General features: G+C 40.8%; 1 protein-coding gene across 1 annotated transcript; it reads right to left on the reverse strand.

Moving 5' to 3' along the window:
- galr1b (galanin receptor 1b) lies at nucleotides 1-15,415 on the reverse strand. Its single transcript, XM_084926955.1, has 3 exons — nucleotides 14,623-15,415; nucleotides 13,137-13,202; nucleotides 1-1,749 (listed from the first exon to the last, which is right to left on the reverse strand). The coding sequence occupies exons 1-3, from the start codon at nucleotides 15,310-15,312 to the stop codon at nucleotides 1,432-1,434; spliced, it is 1,074 nt and encodes a 357-aa protein (XP_084783081.1). The 5' UTR covers nucleotides 15,313-15,415; the 3' UTR covers nucleotides 1-1,431.
- Nucleotides 15,416-17,869: the final 2,454 nt, after the last annotated feature.

The following is a 17,869-nucleotide window of genomic DNA, read 5'->3' on the forward strand; positions in this document are numbered from 1 at the left end:
TTAAGGTTTTTTGTACATTTTATATTGTATAGTATACACATACAGCGATATACTTGACATCACCATGTTTAACCAAACAGTACGAGAGTACAGAATATTACAATTGCTTCCCTTTGTTATGCTTTTACGTTTTAATAAAGATGGTAGTTTTATTCACTTTCATTTGCCGGGTTTTCATTTGATGCCATATATATGTTTCTTCTTTTCTTCTTAGCTCTGCACATATACTGGCAATAAATGTCGGACAATGCCCTTCACATAGACATGAGAGTCCAACGCTTGTTGAAGTCAGTTCATACTTTATTTACACAGAAAGAAACTGTGGTCAAACACCTGTGATTACACACACTATAAATATTACACAGATCATCAAATATAGACCTTGCTCACTGCCTAGTTAAGTCAAACCATTGGTAGTACGTTGCTAATGTGGAGTAATTGTCCATAAACATGTGTTATTGTCTTTCATGCACACACATTCATCACATCCAAATGGTCATTTCTGAACCTGTTCTCTGTCCCCTAAAAGAAAGGAAACACATAGTTTGACTGTGGACCAAAGCTGAACGAGCTTCATTAATTATTAATACGTTTTTAATGAATCAGACCTAATTTCATAACGTGAGACACACAAACAAACACCAGATGTTATAAATGTCATTTGAATCGGGATAAATATTCAGATTTCATGTTTTCAAAGGTTCAAAAAGGTCGCTAATGAATAAAAAACACAGAATTATAAAAAAACTGAAATTATAATCTGAACCAGCACAATTATTATAAATAGATAAATAATTTTACACCATTAAAACTGAAATACAGATTAAAGTTTTTTTAATTAATTAATTTATTTTTGTATTGCAGAATTATTTATTATATTTTAAATATAATTACAATTTTTTAACTGATCTGGTTACTTTACTCAGTCAGATCTGGTCCTTGTTTTTGTTGAATATATTTAAACTCGCATGTCTTTCTTTTAGACTCTCGGTCAGTCCAAACAAAATGAATGAAAATATGAAAAATGTAAACGTTTATGTATATTTCATTTGTATATTGTATGTAGTATGATATGATGACAGTTTACATTTTCAAACTGAAAGATTTCAGGTTGCGTTAATGGTCTGAAAAAATTCTCTGCTTTAAAAAAAAGCAACAACAAAAAAAACCTAAAAGTATTAAAGTTTCAAAATTTTCGATAAAAAAACCAACACATCACAAAATGTTTTTTTAATATTAAGTTTAAAGCTTAAAAACAATATCTGAAATATCTTTACAGTTTCTGATGAGTCTCTTGTTTTCTTGTGACTAAATCCTCCAATCACGCGCCGTCTTATTTTCATGTGACTTGCCTCCAGCAGATCCACTCAGACAAAGCTTTCCCTCATTTACTGCTGGATAAGCACCCTGAGCGTCATTTATCTTGGCCCTTCATATGTTGGTGGTGGAGTGTGTGGTGGAGAAGTTTTCCATGCGAAAACGAACCACGTTTTCTGTGGGCGGCGGCGGGTACAGGAAGTAGCAGGTAAAGACCTTGCGACAGGCTTTGCGGAAGTTCTCAGACAGGAAGGCGTACAGGATGGGGTTAACACAGGAGTTTCCATAGGACAGGCAGTGGGACACGAGGCGGAAGACATAGGTCGCCTGGGTCAGGGGGAAAGTGCCGAACTCCGCCCACATGACGATGATGTGGTGGGGCATCCAGCAGATAGTGAAGACAGTGACGACCAGGAGGACCGTCTGAGCCGTCTGCAGGGAGAGATAACATATGTGTGAATCTACAGGATGTAGTCGTACAGTATATCAGCACGCCCCTTTATACTCCAGCAGTAATCTCCTAAACTTATAAATACTTCACCAGTGCTCCACCATCACCATCACTCAGCCAGTGACTTCTCCAACACTCCACATAGTCCACAAACACTCCCTAATCACTTTACAAATACTCTCCGAGCTCCCCACACATACCAAACCAAAACTCCATAAACAATGTGAATTCACTTTCCAAACACTTAGAAATATGCCCGACAAATATTGACCAAACACTCCTCAAAGATTCCTCAAATCTCCATTAATATTCCTCAGTATTATTCTCTAAAGTCCACCACCGCCACCACTCAAAGTAATCCTGTTATTCTTTCCTTATTTTCTGTATATACTTTTTCAGTGGCAGATGTTCATATTAAACATGGAAAAATATTTGAATGATGAGGCCAAAATATGTACAACTAATCTCTGCGAGCCAAGAGGTAAATGGACTTAAATAGCATTGTTCTACTCTGAGCCAATAACAAGCCACTTTACCCATTTACACAAATATTCAGACAGCACTTTCTTATTATCACACACTCCAATGGATGCATCAGCAGTAATTTGGAATTTGGCATTTTTCCCATTGATGCTTCAACTTGAGGACTGGAGGAGTCAGCCATCGTCAACCCACTTCCAGCTCAGGCTTCAGACTGCTCTGCACACTCACTTTCAGACAGGCTTTTCTTCTATTGGATCTGCATGATGTCCTAGAGGGAGAATATTGTTAAAATGCCATCTCGGGCACATGCCTCTGACTGTGACCACGGCAGGCTGACTCACCTGTGGTTCAAAACCCTTTGTGAGGTGCAGCCAATCAGAGGAATTTTGACTTAAAGTGAATGATAAACTGCAAGAGCAGGGCAGCATAATTGCAGAATAAAATACCAAATCAAATCTATCAGAGTCCATGAATAAATGAATGAATGCGCTGGAAATTAGAATAATTGGTCCCCTTTTAAATGCTCATTAACTACAGTATGTTACCATTATATCTGTGAATCACTAGAATCACATTATTTTCCATATTTTTGTCTTTATTTTAATTCAGAGCTTTTGAGTGATCTCTCTTAGTTTATTCTTTTCAGTTCTCAGAAATCTTATTTTTGGTGCGATTATTGCAAAGCAAACAATAACCACTCCAACTGCACCTCCCTGAGCCTGTTTTTTCCTGTTAAAATTCAATTCAGTTCAATTTTATTTACACAGCACCAAATCACAACAACAGTCGCCTCAAGGCGCTTTATATTGTAAGGTAGACCCTACAATAATACATACAGAGAAAAAACCCAACAATCATATGACCCCCTATGAGCAAGCACGTTGGCGACAGTGGGAAGGAAAAACTCCCTTTTAACAGGAAGAAACCTCCAGCAGAACCAGGCTCAGGGAGGGGCGGGGCCATCTGCTGCGACTGGTTGGGGAGAGAGAAGGAAGACAGGATAAAGACATGCTGTGGAAGGGAGACAGAGATTAATAACAGATATGATTCAATGCAGAGAGGTCTATTAACACATAGTGAGTGGGAAAGATGACTGATAAGAAAATACTCAATGCATCATGGGAACTGTCACCAAGAACTTGTCTGATTGTTGGCGGTTTCTCTGTATTATCGTAGGATTTCTACGTTACAATATAAAACAGAAATTTAGGCTCCATATGACCATAACCAGCGAAAAAGCAACCCAAGATAGATCAAATATCCCTTTGCATCATCATGAGCGCATTACACTCAAACTCACCTGTCACCACTCATCCTGCTGGCTCCCCAGCTTATATTCCAGTGGTCCACGATCACTCTTTGTCAGACTGTTTTTGTGTGTTTGTCACAGTTATCTGCCTAGAGTTTTTTCGGTACTTTTTTAGACCGCTAACTCAGCGTCAGCCCTTTTCTTATCATCCCAGTCTGTTTTGGGACTTTGAGTTTCCTCAGCTGTGATAGTTTATTTAAAATATCTTTTTGAAACATACCAAAGACCTAAATATTGTTTCATGAACTATTTCCTAATCTGTACTTTACCCGTAAGATGGTAATGGCTATTTATTTTACCTTTCATGTTTTATGTTATCTCTTGTTACTGTAGTCACTAATGGAGATCAGAGTTTGTCCTTTTTTGAGAAGCAAGTTTCCAAGGGTCACAGGGTTAAGTGTGAATTAACTGTGTAAAGTCCACATTACAAAACTGTAAGCTATCGCAAGTCTTGGCAATCACTGGACAGTAAATGCATCTTCTAGCAACCACAAAATCCTAAACAAAAGTTTGTTTCTTTGTTTTTTAAAAATAAAAATCTCCAAACTTGGGGCAAGGAGATGATAACTATTAATTATTAACTGTCAGAAGGCAGGTCTGGACTTCAAAGACTCGGCCGATAATGCAGACACCAATCCTGCTCCACTTCACCTGCACTCGGTAAACACATCAGTTAACAGAGTGTCGCTGTTTTACTGCTGAAATACTTCACAGCAGAAACTGAACATAGGCCTGATTATAAATGGAGGTTTAACAAGCTGTTCTCAAAGAATATCTGCATTTTTTGTAAATCTTTGGCAATGAAGAACTGACTTTAAAAAAAATGAAAGTAATAACAGAAAAAGTAATAACCCATCCCCAGACACTTCATCCTGACATATATATGAGTTCAGTGTTTGTCTTAACAGCTTCAAACCAATTTTTTTGTTGTCATATTTTTACCGTGACTCATCTCCAAAGTCAGCACATCACATTTCCGCCCACAACCCTGGAACCGCACATTTATCCATACTCAGTTCATGTCAATATTTAATCTAATTAAAAAGCCTCTTCTCCCACACAGGCAGCTGCCATTTCACACTTCAACTCGGCAACAAAAGCTTCTCAGCTCTCATTTATTAAGCTTTCGCTCTCCCAAAAGTCCTCACTGCTTTGTCCCAGTTATGTCTGATTTTTTTTAAATGTGTTCACACTCACTTAGTATCCCGTCTGCAAAGATTCTTTCATTATGCGCTCATGAAAATGTTCACTTGACTTGATTCTACAAGTGTCCTGACTGTTCACAGTTTCCATGCTCTTTTCCATAAAAGGGTTGTTTTGTTCTTGTTTGCTCTCACAAAGTCTAATCCTGTTACAGACAGCACTCCATTCATCCTCCAAACTAAAGCACACCACTAATGTTTACATGGCTACACTTTCAGATAATGTTGCAAATTTCAAGTTGCAAAAAAACAAACATTCGCTAAAGCGTCATCTTCTTTCCAGAAAAACTCCCACATGTCCTAAAATATTCTCATGTTGTAATCTCTGTCTGAGAGACCCAAAAATATTTGTTATGCTTGTTTTTAACGTCTGTCATACTGTATATATACTATTACATTTGAAGATGATCATAACAAACATGGCCAAAGTACTCCCTGAGAGCCAGAAGCTCAGGCTTCAGACTGCTTTGTTTCCACCTGCTGTCAATGAGGGCGGATATCTCTAATATGATCATGTCAGGCACACAGCTGTTCCTTTTTTTTGTTTGAAAGAAGCACCAGTTAAAGGGAGCTAAAGCATCATTTTTCAGACAGAAGATGACCTGAAAGCCTGAATTAAGGCCCAGTGTAACATTTAAGGATTACTTTGAACTGTAAATCAAGCAAAGCTGATCTAGCCAAGACTAAAACTGTGGAGCCTTTGCGACTTTTGTGGGTTTAAGACCAGTCTGATGCAAAAGCAGGTGAGTGTGTTAGCTGATGGACAATGATAAAATACGCAGGGCTTTATAATCCAAACAGAGCGGCTGACAGGTGATAGATGACAGTCTGTCCACTTCAGACGTACAAACAGACTCTGAGCGCTGAAAGCAATCCAGCTACGCTCACTTTTACAATTTCCACAACTGAGTCTCACAAAAATAAAATTTCTCTCAGGTGAAGGACGGTGCTGGGCATCATCCTGAGCAGGTTTCAGTTGTAGATTACAAATGTATTAGGCAGGTTCAATATGTCTTCATTTCTCTGGATGATATTAGTCTGTTTTGTTTTATCCATACAGGAAGTTCAAAAATGGCCTCTGCTCATGTCCAAGGATCCATCTGCCTAGGTTCTCTGAGCCAATCGGCTCATAGTTCCTGTCCTTTAAATATGCTGTGATCCGTCGCTGCCTTTCAGCTCATTCACAGATCGTAAATCCACCTCAATCTCCACCTCGGTCAGCTTGTTTCGACAAAAGTGCCCATTGCTTCATCCATGATTGATGTTGCTTTTCATCAGAATTCAATCAGAAACATTTACATTTTACACTGAATTTTGTTATCTCTCGGCTAAATCCTGGGTTTCGGTGCAGCTGCCATACTGTTAGAGGGCAGCCGCCTCTCCTAATGCATGCTTTTATAGCGTACTGAGGCTGCTGACAGTAAGAGATTCATGACAGATTCATATCATGCCTTCAAACATCAACTAATTTTATATTTGAGCATTACAAGATGTATTCACTCGTATATTTAACTTCTCCTCCATCACCATCAGGAGGCATCTGAGCCCAACAAACCAAGCAGAGTCCTGATTTGAATATCACTGAATCAAAGCCAGCGCTAAACCTGAAAATCTCTTGAAGACATAGAGACAGAGTAACTCCATAGAGGCTGCAAGACCCTTACAAGAAGAAGGAGACAGCTGATGAAGGTGTACTGTGGGGATCTGTTGTTGATTTAAAAGTTCACACAGCGAACACTGATTCGATTTAGTTTTTTCTCTCTTTACTGCACAAAGATCAAAAAAAAAACTATTCATCCTCAGGACTGTGGGCAGATGAAACTGACCAGCGACCGAGACGTCTGCGTTTCATTGTATGAGACTGAAGATAACAGCTGACTGCGTGTCTGACAGCGAGGCTGGAAATGGAAAAAAGCATGTCCTCCGAGATGATCTCAGTTCCAAAGTAATCATGCCGGGTCTTCTTGTTTTTTGAACTCTTGTGTTGAAATCGTTGTTTTTTTTGCAGCTAAATCTGCGTCGTAAATTTTTACTGCAGTCTTACGTGAAGAGATTAGACTCAGCACTCAACCCGAACATCAGCTGAAAGATTATACTGTTTATATGGAAACAATCTCTCTGTTTTCAGCTGCAATAAAGTTTCCACGACCTTTCTAAAAGGTTGTACAGTTAAGAAGCCACATGTCCACTGCATGCTCAGTGTCTGAATATGGACACACTGGATTCTATTTTAAAGAGCTGTTGGACTAATGTATTTTTCTTTATAACAGTAACCCTGGCAAGTTAAGAGCAACAGATCAGACTCACTAATGCCACCGACAGACAAAACTGCACTAAACAGTGCCCAGATGGAAAATCTCAGCTGATTGCTTAATATGGAGTTGAGGACTTTTCCAAGTAATATTTTGAAAAGGTTGTTTGGTGTGCTAACCACTGCAGCATGCTTGCCTCACAGCAAGAAGGCCCTGAGTTCAATTCCACCATCAGGTCAGGATCTTTCTGTGTGGAGGTTGCATGTTTTCCCCGTGTTTGCGGGAGGTTTCTTTGGGTACTCTGGCTTCCTCCCACAGTCCAAAGAAATGCAGTTAGTGGGGTTCACATCTAAATTGCCCATAGGTGTGAATGTGAATGCAAATGGCTGTCCGTCTGCGACAGACTGGTGACCTGTCCAGCGCGTACCCAAAGACAGCTGGGATAGGCTCCAGCCCCCCCGCGACCCTGAATCGGACAAGCGGAAGAGGATGGACGGATGGATTCTATTCCACAGGTCCTCTTATTTCATAAGTTGATGCAAATATTTGTAAATTCAAACAAACTAATGTAGTCCGGATGGAAAGCACTGAAAGGTGCCAAGTTTCCAGCCCCTTATTTAATTTCAAACATAATAAATTCACAGGTGTTGTTTAGTCATACGATGCGTTGTTATATTTTATTACTTGGTTTTATTGTCTTTCTTGTTTGTGTGAATTCATATGATGTTTCTGCTCTCACACTTTAATCAAGTGTGTTATCTAACCAGCATAAAACCTTGCACAAATATTGTAACAGGAAAGAACTGATGAAACATTTCTTGGTTTATTTATGCCTATTTTGGGTGTTTTGCATATTTCTGACCACATATTATATATATATATATATATGTGTGTGTGTGTGTGTGTGTGTGTGTTTACATCATATGTGTGCAGTGCTGGGGAGTAACAGAATACATATACCGGCGTTACGTATTTAAAATACAAAATATGAGTAACTGTATTCCGTTACAGTTACCATTTAAAAAGGTGGTAATCAGAATACAGTTACTTTGTTGAAATAAATTGAATACACGGCGGCCATCTCCGGTTTAATGGTAAATGGTAAATGGCCTGTATTTGTAAAGCGCTTTTCTAGTCCCTAAGGACCCCAAAGCGCTTTACACAACCTGTCATCCACCCATTCACACACACATTCACACACTGGTGATGGCAGCTACGTTGTAGCCACAGCCACCCTGGGGCGCACTGACAGAGGCGCTGTTAGCTTAAGCCCTCTCTATGCCTTCTCCAATTGTGGTGATTAAATGCAGTCGGGTGCAGGTTTAGCTCAGTTGGATGAGCATACGGTCACATGCCTGAGAGTAGCCAGCCCGGGTTCGAGTATGACCCGTGGCCCTTTTTTTTAATGAGTGGCGGCGTCAGTTACACAATGGACCCAGAGCCAGCAGTGCACGGGCAGACCCGCAGCCCGCACAGCCAGTCCAGCTGCTGGGCCAGATGCTTGCGGAGATCATGGCGATGCATAAAGATGCAGAGAGCAGAGATTGACAAACTTCAGTACCCAGCCAAGAGCCAGACCTAGGCATTGGAGAGGATGGATGGGGCAACTGTGCACCCCCTCTCTAAGGGGTGCCTAAAAAGTAATACTCAAAGCCATCTATATCTGAGGCCTTAGAAGCTTCTATCCCTCTGGTATACCATAGAGATAGAATCTAAGACAATAAACCAGATGTTCTCCACTGAACCATCCAAGGTAGGGGAACAGTATGAGAACAGCCCCACTACGGCTGGAGACAGAGCAATACTGTAAGAGCATCTGGGAGGAGGACGCAACCCAACATGAACGAGAAATCAATTCACTGATACACACCACAAGGAGGTACAGCAACCACATCAGAATGTCATTCGGACTACAGATGTGTAGTCAGATGGTAACAGAGAGAAGGAAGGTAGCCAGAACTGAGGGGATTGCACTACCAGGAATTTACACTACAGACATCGAGGGCAGCTGCAAGTGCCTGGGAATAGGCAAATGAAGACCATGAAGAGGCCACAAGGAAAGTCGCACCCACCAAAATCCTGCAGAGAATAATGCAACTTCTGAGGAGTGAGCCGTAGGGGAAGAACACGACCCAGGCAATCAACACCTACGCCAGGGGTGGGCAACTCCAGGCCTCGAGGGCCGGTGTCCCTGCAGGTTTTATATGTGTCCTTGAACCAACACAGCTGATTTAATTGGCTAAATTAGCTCCTCAACATGTCCTGAAGTTCTCCAGAGGCCTGGTATCGAACTAATCATGTGATTCAGGTGTGCTGACCCAAGGTGAGATCTAAAACCTGCAGGACACCGGCCCTCGAGGCCTGGAACTGCCCACCCCTGACCTACGCCCTGCTGGTGATCAGGTACCCTGCTGAGATAGTCAGCTATCCAAGCTGGCCAGCCACTGACATCAAGGCAAAAAAGATTTTCTCCATACATGGAGGGTTTCATCAAAAGTCCCTTGAGACTGTATGGTAAGCGTAAAAAAGATGGCCAAGTACTAGTGAGTGTCAAAACCACTATGCAGGATGAAACAACAAAGATCCATAAGTACAACAGAAAGATGGCCACAATTGATAGTATGCTTAGTGAATATCTCAGACAGGAGAAACCCAAGAAAAAAGAGGAGCAAGAGGACGAACCATCATGGAAGGACAGGCCCCTGCACGGCATGTACCCCGGCAGAGAGAAGAAGTGGCTAATATCGAGAAATCCTACCAATGGCTGGATAAAGCTGGACTGAAAGACAGCACAGAGGCACTAACTATGACAGCACAGGAACAAGATCCATAGAGGCTGGGGTGTTAAACAGCAGGCAGGACCCCAGGAGCAGGCTGTGCAAAGATACCCCAGAGACAATTCATCCACACAGAACTATAGGGTCTAAGATGCTAGCAGGCAGGGCATACATGGAACACCAAAACCAAGTGGCTGGTATAGTATGCAGGAACATCAGTGTCAAATATGGCCTGGAAGTCCCGAAGTTTAAATTAGTTCTACCCCTTGGGTTGTTGAGAATGACCAAGGCAAGATCCTGTGGGACTTCCAGATACAGAGGGACAAACTGGTGAGGGCTAACCAGTTGGACATAGTGGTGGACAAGCAGAGGAAGACAGGATAACAACATCAGGAAGAAGGAACGTGAAAAGTTCAAGAAGTACCAAGGACTGAGAAAGGAGCTTGAGAGATGTGGAGGGTGATGGCAAAAAATGGTCTGATCTGAGCACTCGGGGCAGTGACCCTCAAACTGGGCTATTGACTCCAGCAGATCCCAGAAACGTCATCCAAGGAATCTGTCCAGAAGAGCGCAGTCCTGGGAACGATACAGCGCAGGACCCTCAAGGCCCAAGTCCTCTGGTTGACTTGGGTGTGGTGGATCCGAGCTTGAAGGATAAAGACCGTCCACAGGGCGAGCTGGGATATATTTATATATACAGCAGTATGTCCTCACAAAGAACTCAGCTGGCTGGTGTTTCCGTGACACTGAAACATCAATCTGACGTGAGCGCTTACATAATTGTTATCAGTGTTATGGTGTCTCTTGTTTCCACAGAGGATGGAACTGGTGTGAATGAAGGCCCAACATTTCTCTCCTCTTCAGACTTTGTGGGAATCTCCTCTATTCTTAGTCCTGTTGTCTAAATATTTACCCAGTAGCGTTTATTCCTGCTCCACTGACCCGAGAAGCAGTAGATACTTTGCTGTAAATTGCCTGTAGCTAATGTCTCTCTGATCTGTTGGTACGGGAGATCTGCACACTGTCGCCTGCCAGCTAGGACCAAGTAATTCAATCTTTGAGGCTTGTCATCCACACCTGTCATGTTAAACTTCTACTGCTCCACAGCTGTCACACTCTGGGCAAACTATGACCTACATGATGGGGCAGGTGAGCTAACACAACTGAGCTGCTGGCTGAACAGGTTTGACTGTGATGGTGATGTTTAATCATATTATATTGATTTTTTTTCTTGTTCCCTCAGTGGCTTTAAACCTGAGGTTCCATATTATGCAGACCAAAACATACATTTTAGATGGAATAACAAAAATCAACTTCATTAGTTTCAAATACCTCTCCACCCTTATCATGGTGTGATGGGGGTGTACTTGCTCAAGTAATCCCAAGATCAGTATTGCTGGTGACAAATGCCCCTGGCAGGGTCTCTGAAAGCAAAGTGTCGGCAATCTGAAAAAGGAGACATAGCCCCTCCCCCCTGGTAAAGACGCTAACTGGCCCGCCCCCAGCAAAGAGAAAAGACATTCAGAGTTCCTCAGCGTGACAGAAAACTGATGTTCAACTACAGATTTAATCACTTTTAATACAAGAGTCCAATTTCAAAAATGCATCTCTTTTTTTCTATAAAGAAATGCTGATTTGATTTGGGCTTAAATTCTAAGAAATAAATGTGTAAAATTACAGAAACAGTTCTATTAGCACATTGCGCAGACTGTCCCGTAATCCCAAATCAGACATTTTTTAACTGGCAGAATCTGTATTTTGTTTTGCTTTTTGTTACTATGAAAATTATCCGTTTTTATGGTACATAGTGAAAAAACACAAATTTTCTGATATTTAATTGTTTATCTATTACTTATTTATTTTGGCGTAGTATGAAATGCCATGGGGGAGGTCCACCAGACCTAAAAGAAACAGGTGCTGTCTTACACCAGACTCTTTGCTCTAACAACTCAGATGCTGTTTCAATTCAGGATTACAACTTATTGTAGAGAAGATAAAAAGCTGTTACTAAGCTAATGGGTTGATCACCTTCCACTGAACAGGTCTACTCCAGAAAATCCTGCCCAGAACAAAACCTGTTATTATACGTTTGATTAATATGCCATCCATCCTCTTATCCTTTTCATGGTCACGGGGGGGCTGGAGCCTATCCCAGCTGTCTTATGGCGAGAGGCAGGGTACACCCTGGACAGGCCGTCAGTCTGTCGCAGGGCTAACACAGAGAGACAGACAACCATTCACACCTAACCCCACTAATTGCATGTCTTTGGACTGTGGCAGGAAGCTAGAGAACCCACGCAAACACGGGGGCAACATGCTCCAGAAGAGATGCTCGAGATGGGCAAGGTTTCCCCACATTTCAAATGAATGCGGTTCATTTTTGCCACTAAACATTCTAGTTTGTGAAGCATTTCTATGTGCTAAGCACCAGAGTTATAAGCATATGCATTTCTAAAAAACTAAATATATGCAAAAACAAAAAAATATTTGCTGATAAAAGAAGATGGCTGCATGTGCATTCAGGTAGGCACCACTTTTTTGTTTTTTTAAAACTACCCTCTCCACGTCATCCCTGTTTCAGCTTCTTTATCTCCCGAACTGAGCTGTGTTTCCTGTAAGAAAAACAGATCAACGTTCAAGCTCTGCTAACGCTCCTTTTCTTATCTCTCCTTTAAACGTAACTGTTCTCTCCATGTGGCTCACCGAGAGAAAGAAGACAGAGAGGACAATGCCAAGAAGAAAAGACCACCTTCAGTGCCAGCTGCTATTGTTTTGGAGGAGCTCATAAGTTTCTTTTTCAGGCAAAACCTTTTAAGATGAGCCAGTACTTCATAATGAACCTGTTTCCTTTTTTTTTTTTTAATTAAAGAACCTGTTTATATTCTGGGAGAAAAAAAAACATAGCCTGGCAGCCAAAAGTTTCATATAAAACAACTAATTTCCTACAGTTAATACAGCTGCCAATCATCCTGTTACAGGGAATCCTCCTCCAGCATCTCTTCATCTTAACAGTAACAGTGTTCAAACAGCCCGCTGGTGCTCGTTTTCAGTTTTGACTCTCTCTTTTTCCTGTATGGTTTGATAATACTGTGCACGGCACTGGCTTGCTGCTGTACCAGTACCAGACCCATAGTCCCCACCAGTTTGGATGAAAGTTTACTTACAGGAAACAGCAAGCTGTCTTTCCAACAACTCATTAAAAATAAAAGCTGGAACACATGCAGCCTTTTTAATTCACGAGCCATGTGTAATGCATTTACAACTGAGTGATTCTTCCACAGAAGGTAATCGTATGCTTGGTCTCCCTGCATGCAGCGCAGCACAGAAGGAAGAGGAGACCCTTACTTTTTTTTTGGAGCGCTCAGACTTCTTGGACATGTTCTTCATTTTTTTATGGAGATGAAATAAAATCTGGAGAGAAAAAGTAGAGCAGACAGATTAATTTTGAAGGAAATACTTCTTAATGATTCATCAAAAACGGATCAACTGGTCTGTAAACAGCAAATGCATCAACATGGTCAACTTGTACTCATATCAACAGCTGAAGGTTAAAGTTACACAGTTAGGTGCCAGCTGGAGGAAGTCACAGGCCACACCAGAGGACTTTTATTGTGACAGTCGGCTGTTACATAAACACAAACTGACTCTGTGCTACTTCAGCTTGACACTTTTATCTGATAAGTGACTTTAACCGTGAAAAAAATCCAAATAAATGAACCTGGAATTTATTATGAATTTATTTATTAATTAGTTCCCTGGTAACCGAATCACAGCTCGTATTAATGCACACTGGCATCTTTCAGGAAGCAACAGAAATGTTCATTTTAAATCTGTTTTATCTAATCAATGTGTAGTTCAAGTCAACAATCTGTAGGTATTGAAAGCACTTGGCCAATAAAATAAATCCATTTTTCACATTCCAGTGGAAAGCTGGGATTGGTTCCAGCCCCCCTGTGAACCTGAAGGGGATATGCTGATGGAAGGACGGACTTATACTTATTTAATACTTATTATTTTATAAGTTTTGTTTGTTTATTAAATTAGTGAGAGCAAATGGTTAACCCATCAAAACTGAATTTATATGTAAAATTAATATTTTTGTATTATTTGTTTTTAAACAGTGCAAACGTGTTCAGAGATTTTTCTTTGGCTGGATTCCAGACTTTTATTAGCAGAAAATATGATTAATTGCATTTTAAAGCAATTAATGAATGAATCAGAAAACATTTTACACATAAACTGATAATAACTGCTACAGGTATCGCTGAACGGTTATTTATGACTGACTTATAACAGATCAGCTTTGACGCTCACAGATCTCTGACAGTCTGATCATAAATTTAAATGCAGAGGATGGATATTAAACTGGTTATCGGGGGTCTGGGAGGCTGATGTTTTTACTGCCTGGTTTACAGAAAATGAACCATATTTGATGTTAAGTTTTATTTAAATAAAACAGTTGGGGAAACGAATATTTAACCTCTGGGAAATGTCTCGATAATCATTACGATGAAGCAAAAGCTTCTTACCTGCGTCTGGTGCGTTTATTCTGAAACTTCAGCTGGGTATTTTGTATGATGTTATCATAGTTTGGTCATATCAGTTTATCACATGTGACCCACATTAAGCTGACCTATTGAATTAGTTTTATTCTGAAGCGCCACACCGGTGCTGGTGAGTGCGCGCCTCACGCGCGTTTTTACGCACAGCTTTTATGATCTGCAGGACTTTGTGCACGGCCTTTAGACCTTCTGCTCTGTTCTTAATGCCTGTTTTACTGCAGCTGGGAGTCAAACATTACCACGTTAAATGCCTCCTATTTTGAACTGACCTTAGTGTAACAGCAGCTGATGAGGAGCAGCGGTAGCAGGTACCCCAACACCAGGAGGGTCACTTTGTAGGCGTTTTTGGAGGCTCCGGCCCAGTCCTCCCAGCAGAAAGTTCCGTTGTGGTAGCTAATGAGGCCCTGGTGCTTGGCCACCGGCACCGAGCACACCAGAGACATCGTCCAGATAACGCACAGCCCTGTCAGTGCGTTCCTTGGGCTCCGGACGCTCAGAGATTTGTTGGAGCGCACCACGGCAATGTAGCGGTCCACGGACATGGCCACGAGCGTGAAGATGCTCACAAGCATGTTGACGGTGAAGATGTAGTGTACAAACGTACAGAGGAAGGCCCCGAACACCCACTCCGGCAGAGTGTAAATGGTGGCTTGGAAGGGCACGCAGAAGAGCAGGAAGCCGAGGTCCGCCACGCTCAGGTTCAGGATGAAGATGTTGGTCGGGCTAAGCGAGCGCCTCCCAACTCCTCCTCCACTTCCACCGCCGCCTCCCCCACCTGCGCTGTACCCCACCTTCCCTATCACTACTAGCACTAGAATGTTCCCCACCACCCCCAACACGAAAATGATCCCGAACACCACCGGCACAATCACCGACTCCGGTGTGTGTCCGCCGTCCACTGACCGATTGAACTCGGGGAGGTCAGCCACGGAGCAGGAGTCGTTTACCGGGAGCGCCATAGTGGGGCAGCTGGAGGGTTAGAGGTGCAGAGAGGGACAGGCTGACAGAAAGACCAGCTCCATGATCCCGATCAAACACCTCCAGCAGCGGAGTCAGCGGAGACTCTGAGGACTCCTGGAAACACTGCAAGTTTGGGGAAACATTGAAGGCTGTTTCCTGTCCGGGGACTTCAAAGTAAAGCCAGGTTATTCACAAGCTAGTCCTCTATTTCTTACTTTTTTTCGTGCTAATAAAGAACCTAGATGTTCAGCAGTGAACAAAGCATCTTCATTTCATCTTGAGAAAGAACAAAACAAAACGTCACTGAGAACCAGAGCACATAAAACAGTATTAGAGTGAAGGCACATAAAGCAGGTGAAATTTTACTTTAGCTTAAAGATGTCAACAGATTCATTTAAAAGCTCAGGAGATATTTAGTTAATTGAAATTATTTATAAAACAAAAAGTTCACTTTTTAGGGAGTAATGCAAATAAAAAAATAAAAAAGCTCCAATGCAGTCTGTGTGACAACATTTTATAAAACTCAAACAACACTTTTTAAAACAAAAATTATGGACCTATTATTATTTACATCAGATGCATATTTTTAAAGATTTGTGTCCCAGAGATAATGTCACTTTTTAACATGTTGTGATATAGAGACTAAAGTGCATGGCATTTGTTGTTGTTACTGTATATTCTTGTATAATGGGTTTCTGGTCACTTTATATAGTTAAACGCTATGAGTGTGGAGTGTAAGAGTTCGACCTTTTGCAAAAATGAGCAGGAATGAAGCTAAACTACTAAGAGTTGGTTTGATATTTTGTGCTTTTTTCCTCATTATTTTTTGTCCATTTTTGTATCTGCACATGTTTATACAATATAGATTCTGTTTATGTTCTTTGATAGGTTTAAAGTGCTTTTTTATTTATTCGTATCTGTTTTTCTCTCCCAATAACTAACAGAATATCAGTGACATGGGTTTCGTGATGTTTCTCCTCCTCAAAACTTTCTGTGTCGCTCCCAGCTGTCTTGACCAACGAGGCTTTTATTTTGTTGAGCAATTTGTTTGCCATTTCCCGTTCAGAAGTTTTGAGGCGTGTCTCAAGTTCAATTTATTTCGATGGCACTTCGTACACGCTGAGCTTTTACTGTCTGCTACGAGTCACCACAGCGTTTCATTCAGGTCAATATTTAGTTTAAAAAACGAAGATAAAGTTTCTGTGAGTCTAAAATCGGAGTATATCTGATCACTTTTCTTTTAAACTTTTAAACTCGGTTACACTAAAATCCTCTCGTGCTGATGAGTCTAACTGTGGATCATTGCACGCACAGATTATGTTTTATCTGGTGAGATAACATTATCACACATTACATCACACATTTTCTACGAGTGCTTCTCAACCTGCAGTCTTTACTGAACCAAGAAGCCTTTGAGAAAAAGTACTGTTCTGCTTCAGAGCAACACACCTGTGCTCAGGACGGTGTGGAGAACTAAGTAGGAGCCGTGGCCTGTTAATAATACATATTTTAAACCAACCACTTTATTAAGAACACATACGCAGCCTAATGAAACCCAAAACAACAGCACAGATTCCAGTTTTGTTCTTTTATGCTCATTAAAGTTGCAGTAGGAGGTGGTTCACTGCATATCGTGATATTGAAAAGTGTTCCTAATATTTTTTCCTAGTATAATAAACGTGTAGCCCAGGTTAAAACCTGTTGATGAATCAACATATCACTTCCTTTTGGACTTTTGGACCTGTTTGGTTTCTGCTACCTGGTGCTCTGAATGGGTCAGTTACCATTTTATATTTACCAGCCTCGCTAGTGCTGTTTATGTTAAATGAACACAGATATTGTTGTGTAATTAAGGTTTTTTTTTTATGCTTTTATACTTATACTTTTATACAGCTTATAAGATTATATTTGGACAAAACTTTACTTAATTTAATGTTGTGCAACATCAGTCAGTAACTGTTACTGGGGACTGAGCTGGTCAAGCATGAGGAAAGTCATGTAGTTTAAAAAATAATTTTTTTACAGAAAATGTAAAATAATTAAACAAAAAAAGTCAGAATTTTGGTTTTGGTGGAGCTTTTAAAGGAGATAAACAAAACAAAACTTACGTTGTAGTGCTAACATATAACTGAGTAATAAACTAACTGCTCAGATAAACTCACCTAACATCCAAGAGAAGAATGGGAGCTTGAACACTTGTTGATCAAATAAACTTGAGTACATATTGGTGACACGCACTAATACATGACCTGATTACAAAAAACGAAATAAAATAACTTACTTTTCAATTATTACTTTCACTTAATGGTTATTAAACCCAAAATATCTAAATAACTAAGTCAAATGATATGAACAACATATTTAAAGTAACTAGTTTCATCATCTCTTCCACCCATGATATCGCAAAAATTGGTACAATCCATTCATGACTTCATGTATTTAATAGCCAGTACCATCTGCTCATTTCACTCCCTCAGCAGCTGTACCCCCCAGTGCAAAGAAAACAAGAGAAAGAAGTTAAGACAAAATAAGAAAGTAGTTCGGCAGACCAGGACC

The sequence above is a fragment of the Perissodus microlepis genome, chromosome 1 (genome assembly GCF_051167445.1).
Source record: "Perissodus microlepis isolate ML-2025 ecotype Zambia chromosome 1, ASM5116744v1, whole genome shotgun sequence".
Taxonomy (NCBI): Eukaryota; Metazoa; Chordata; class Actinopteri; order Cichliformes; family Cichlidae; genus Perissodus; species Perissodus microlepis.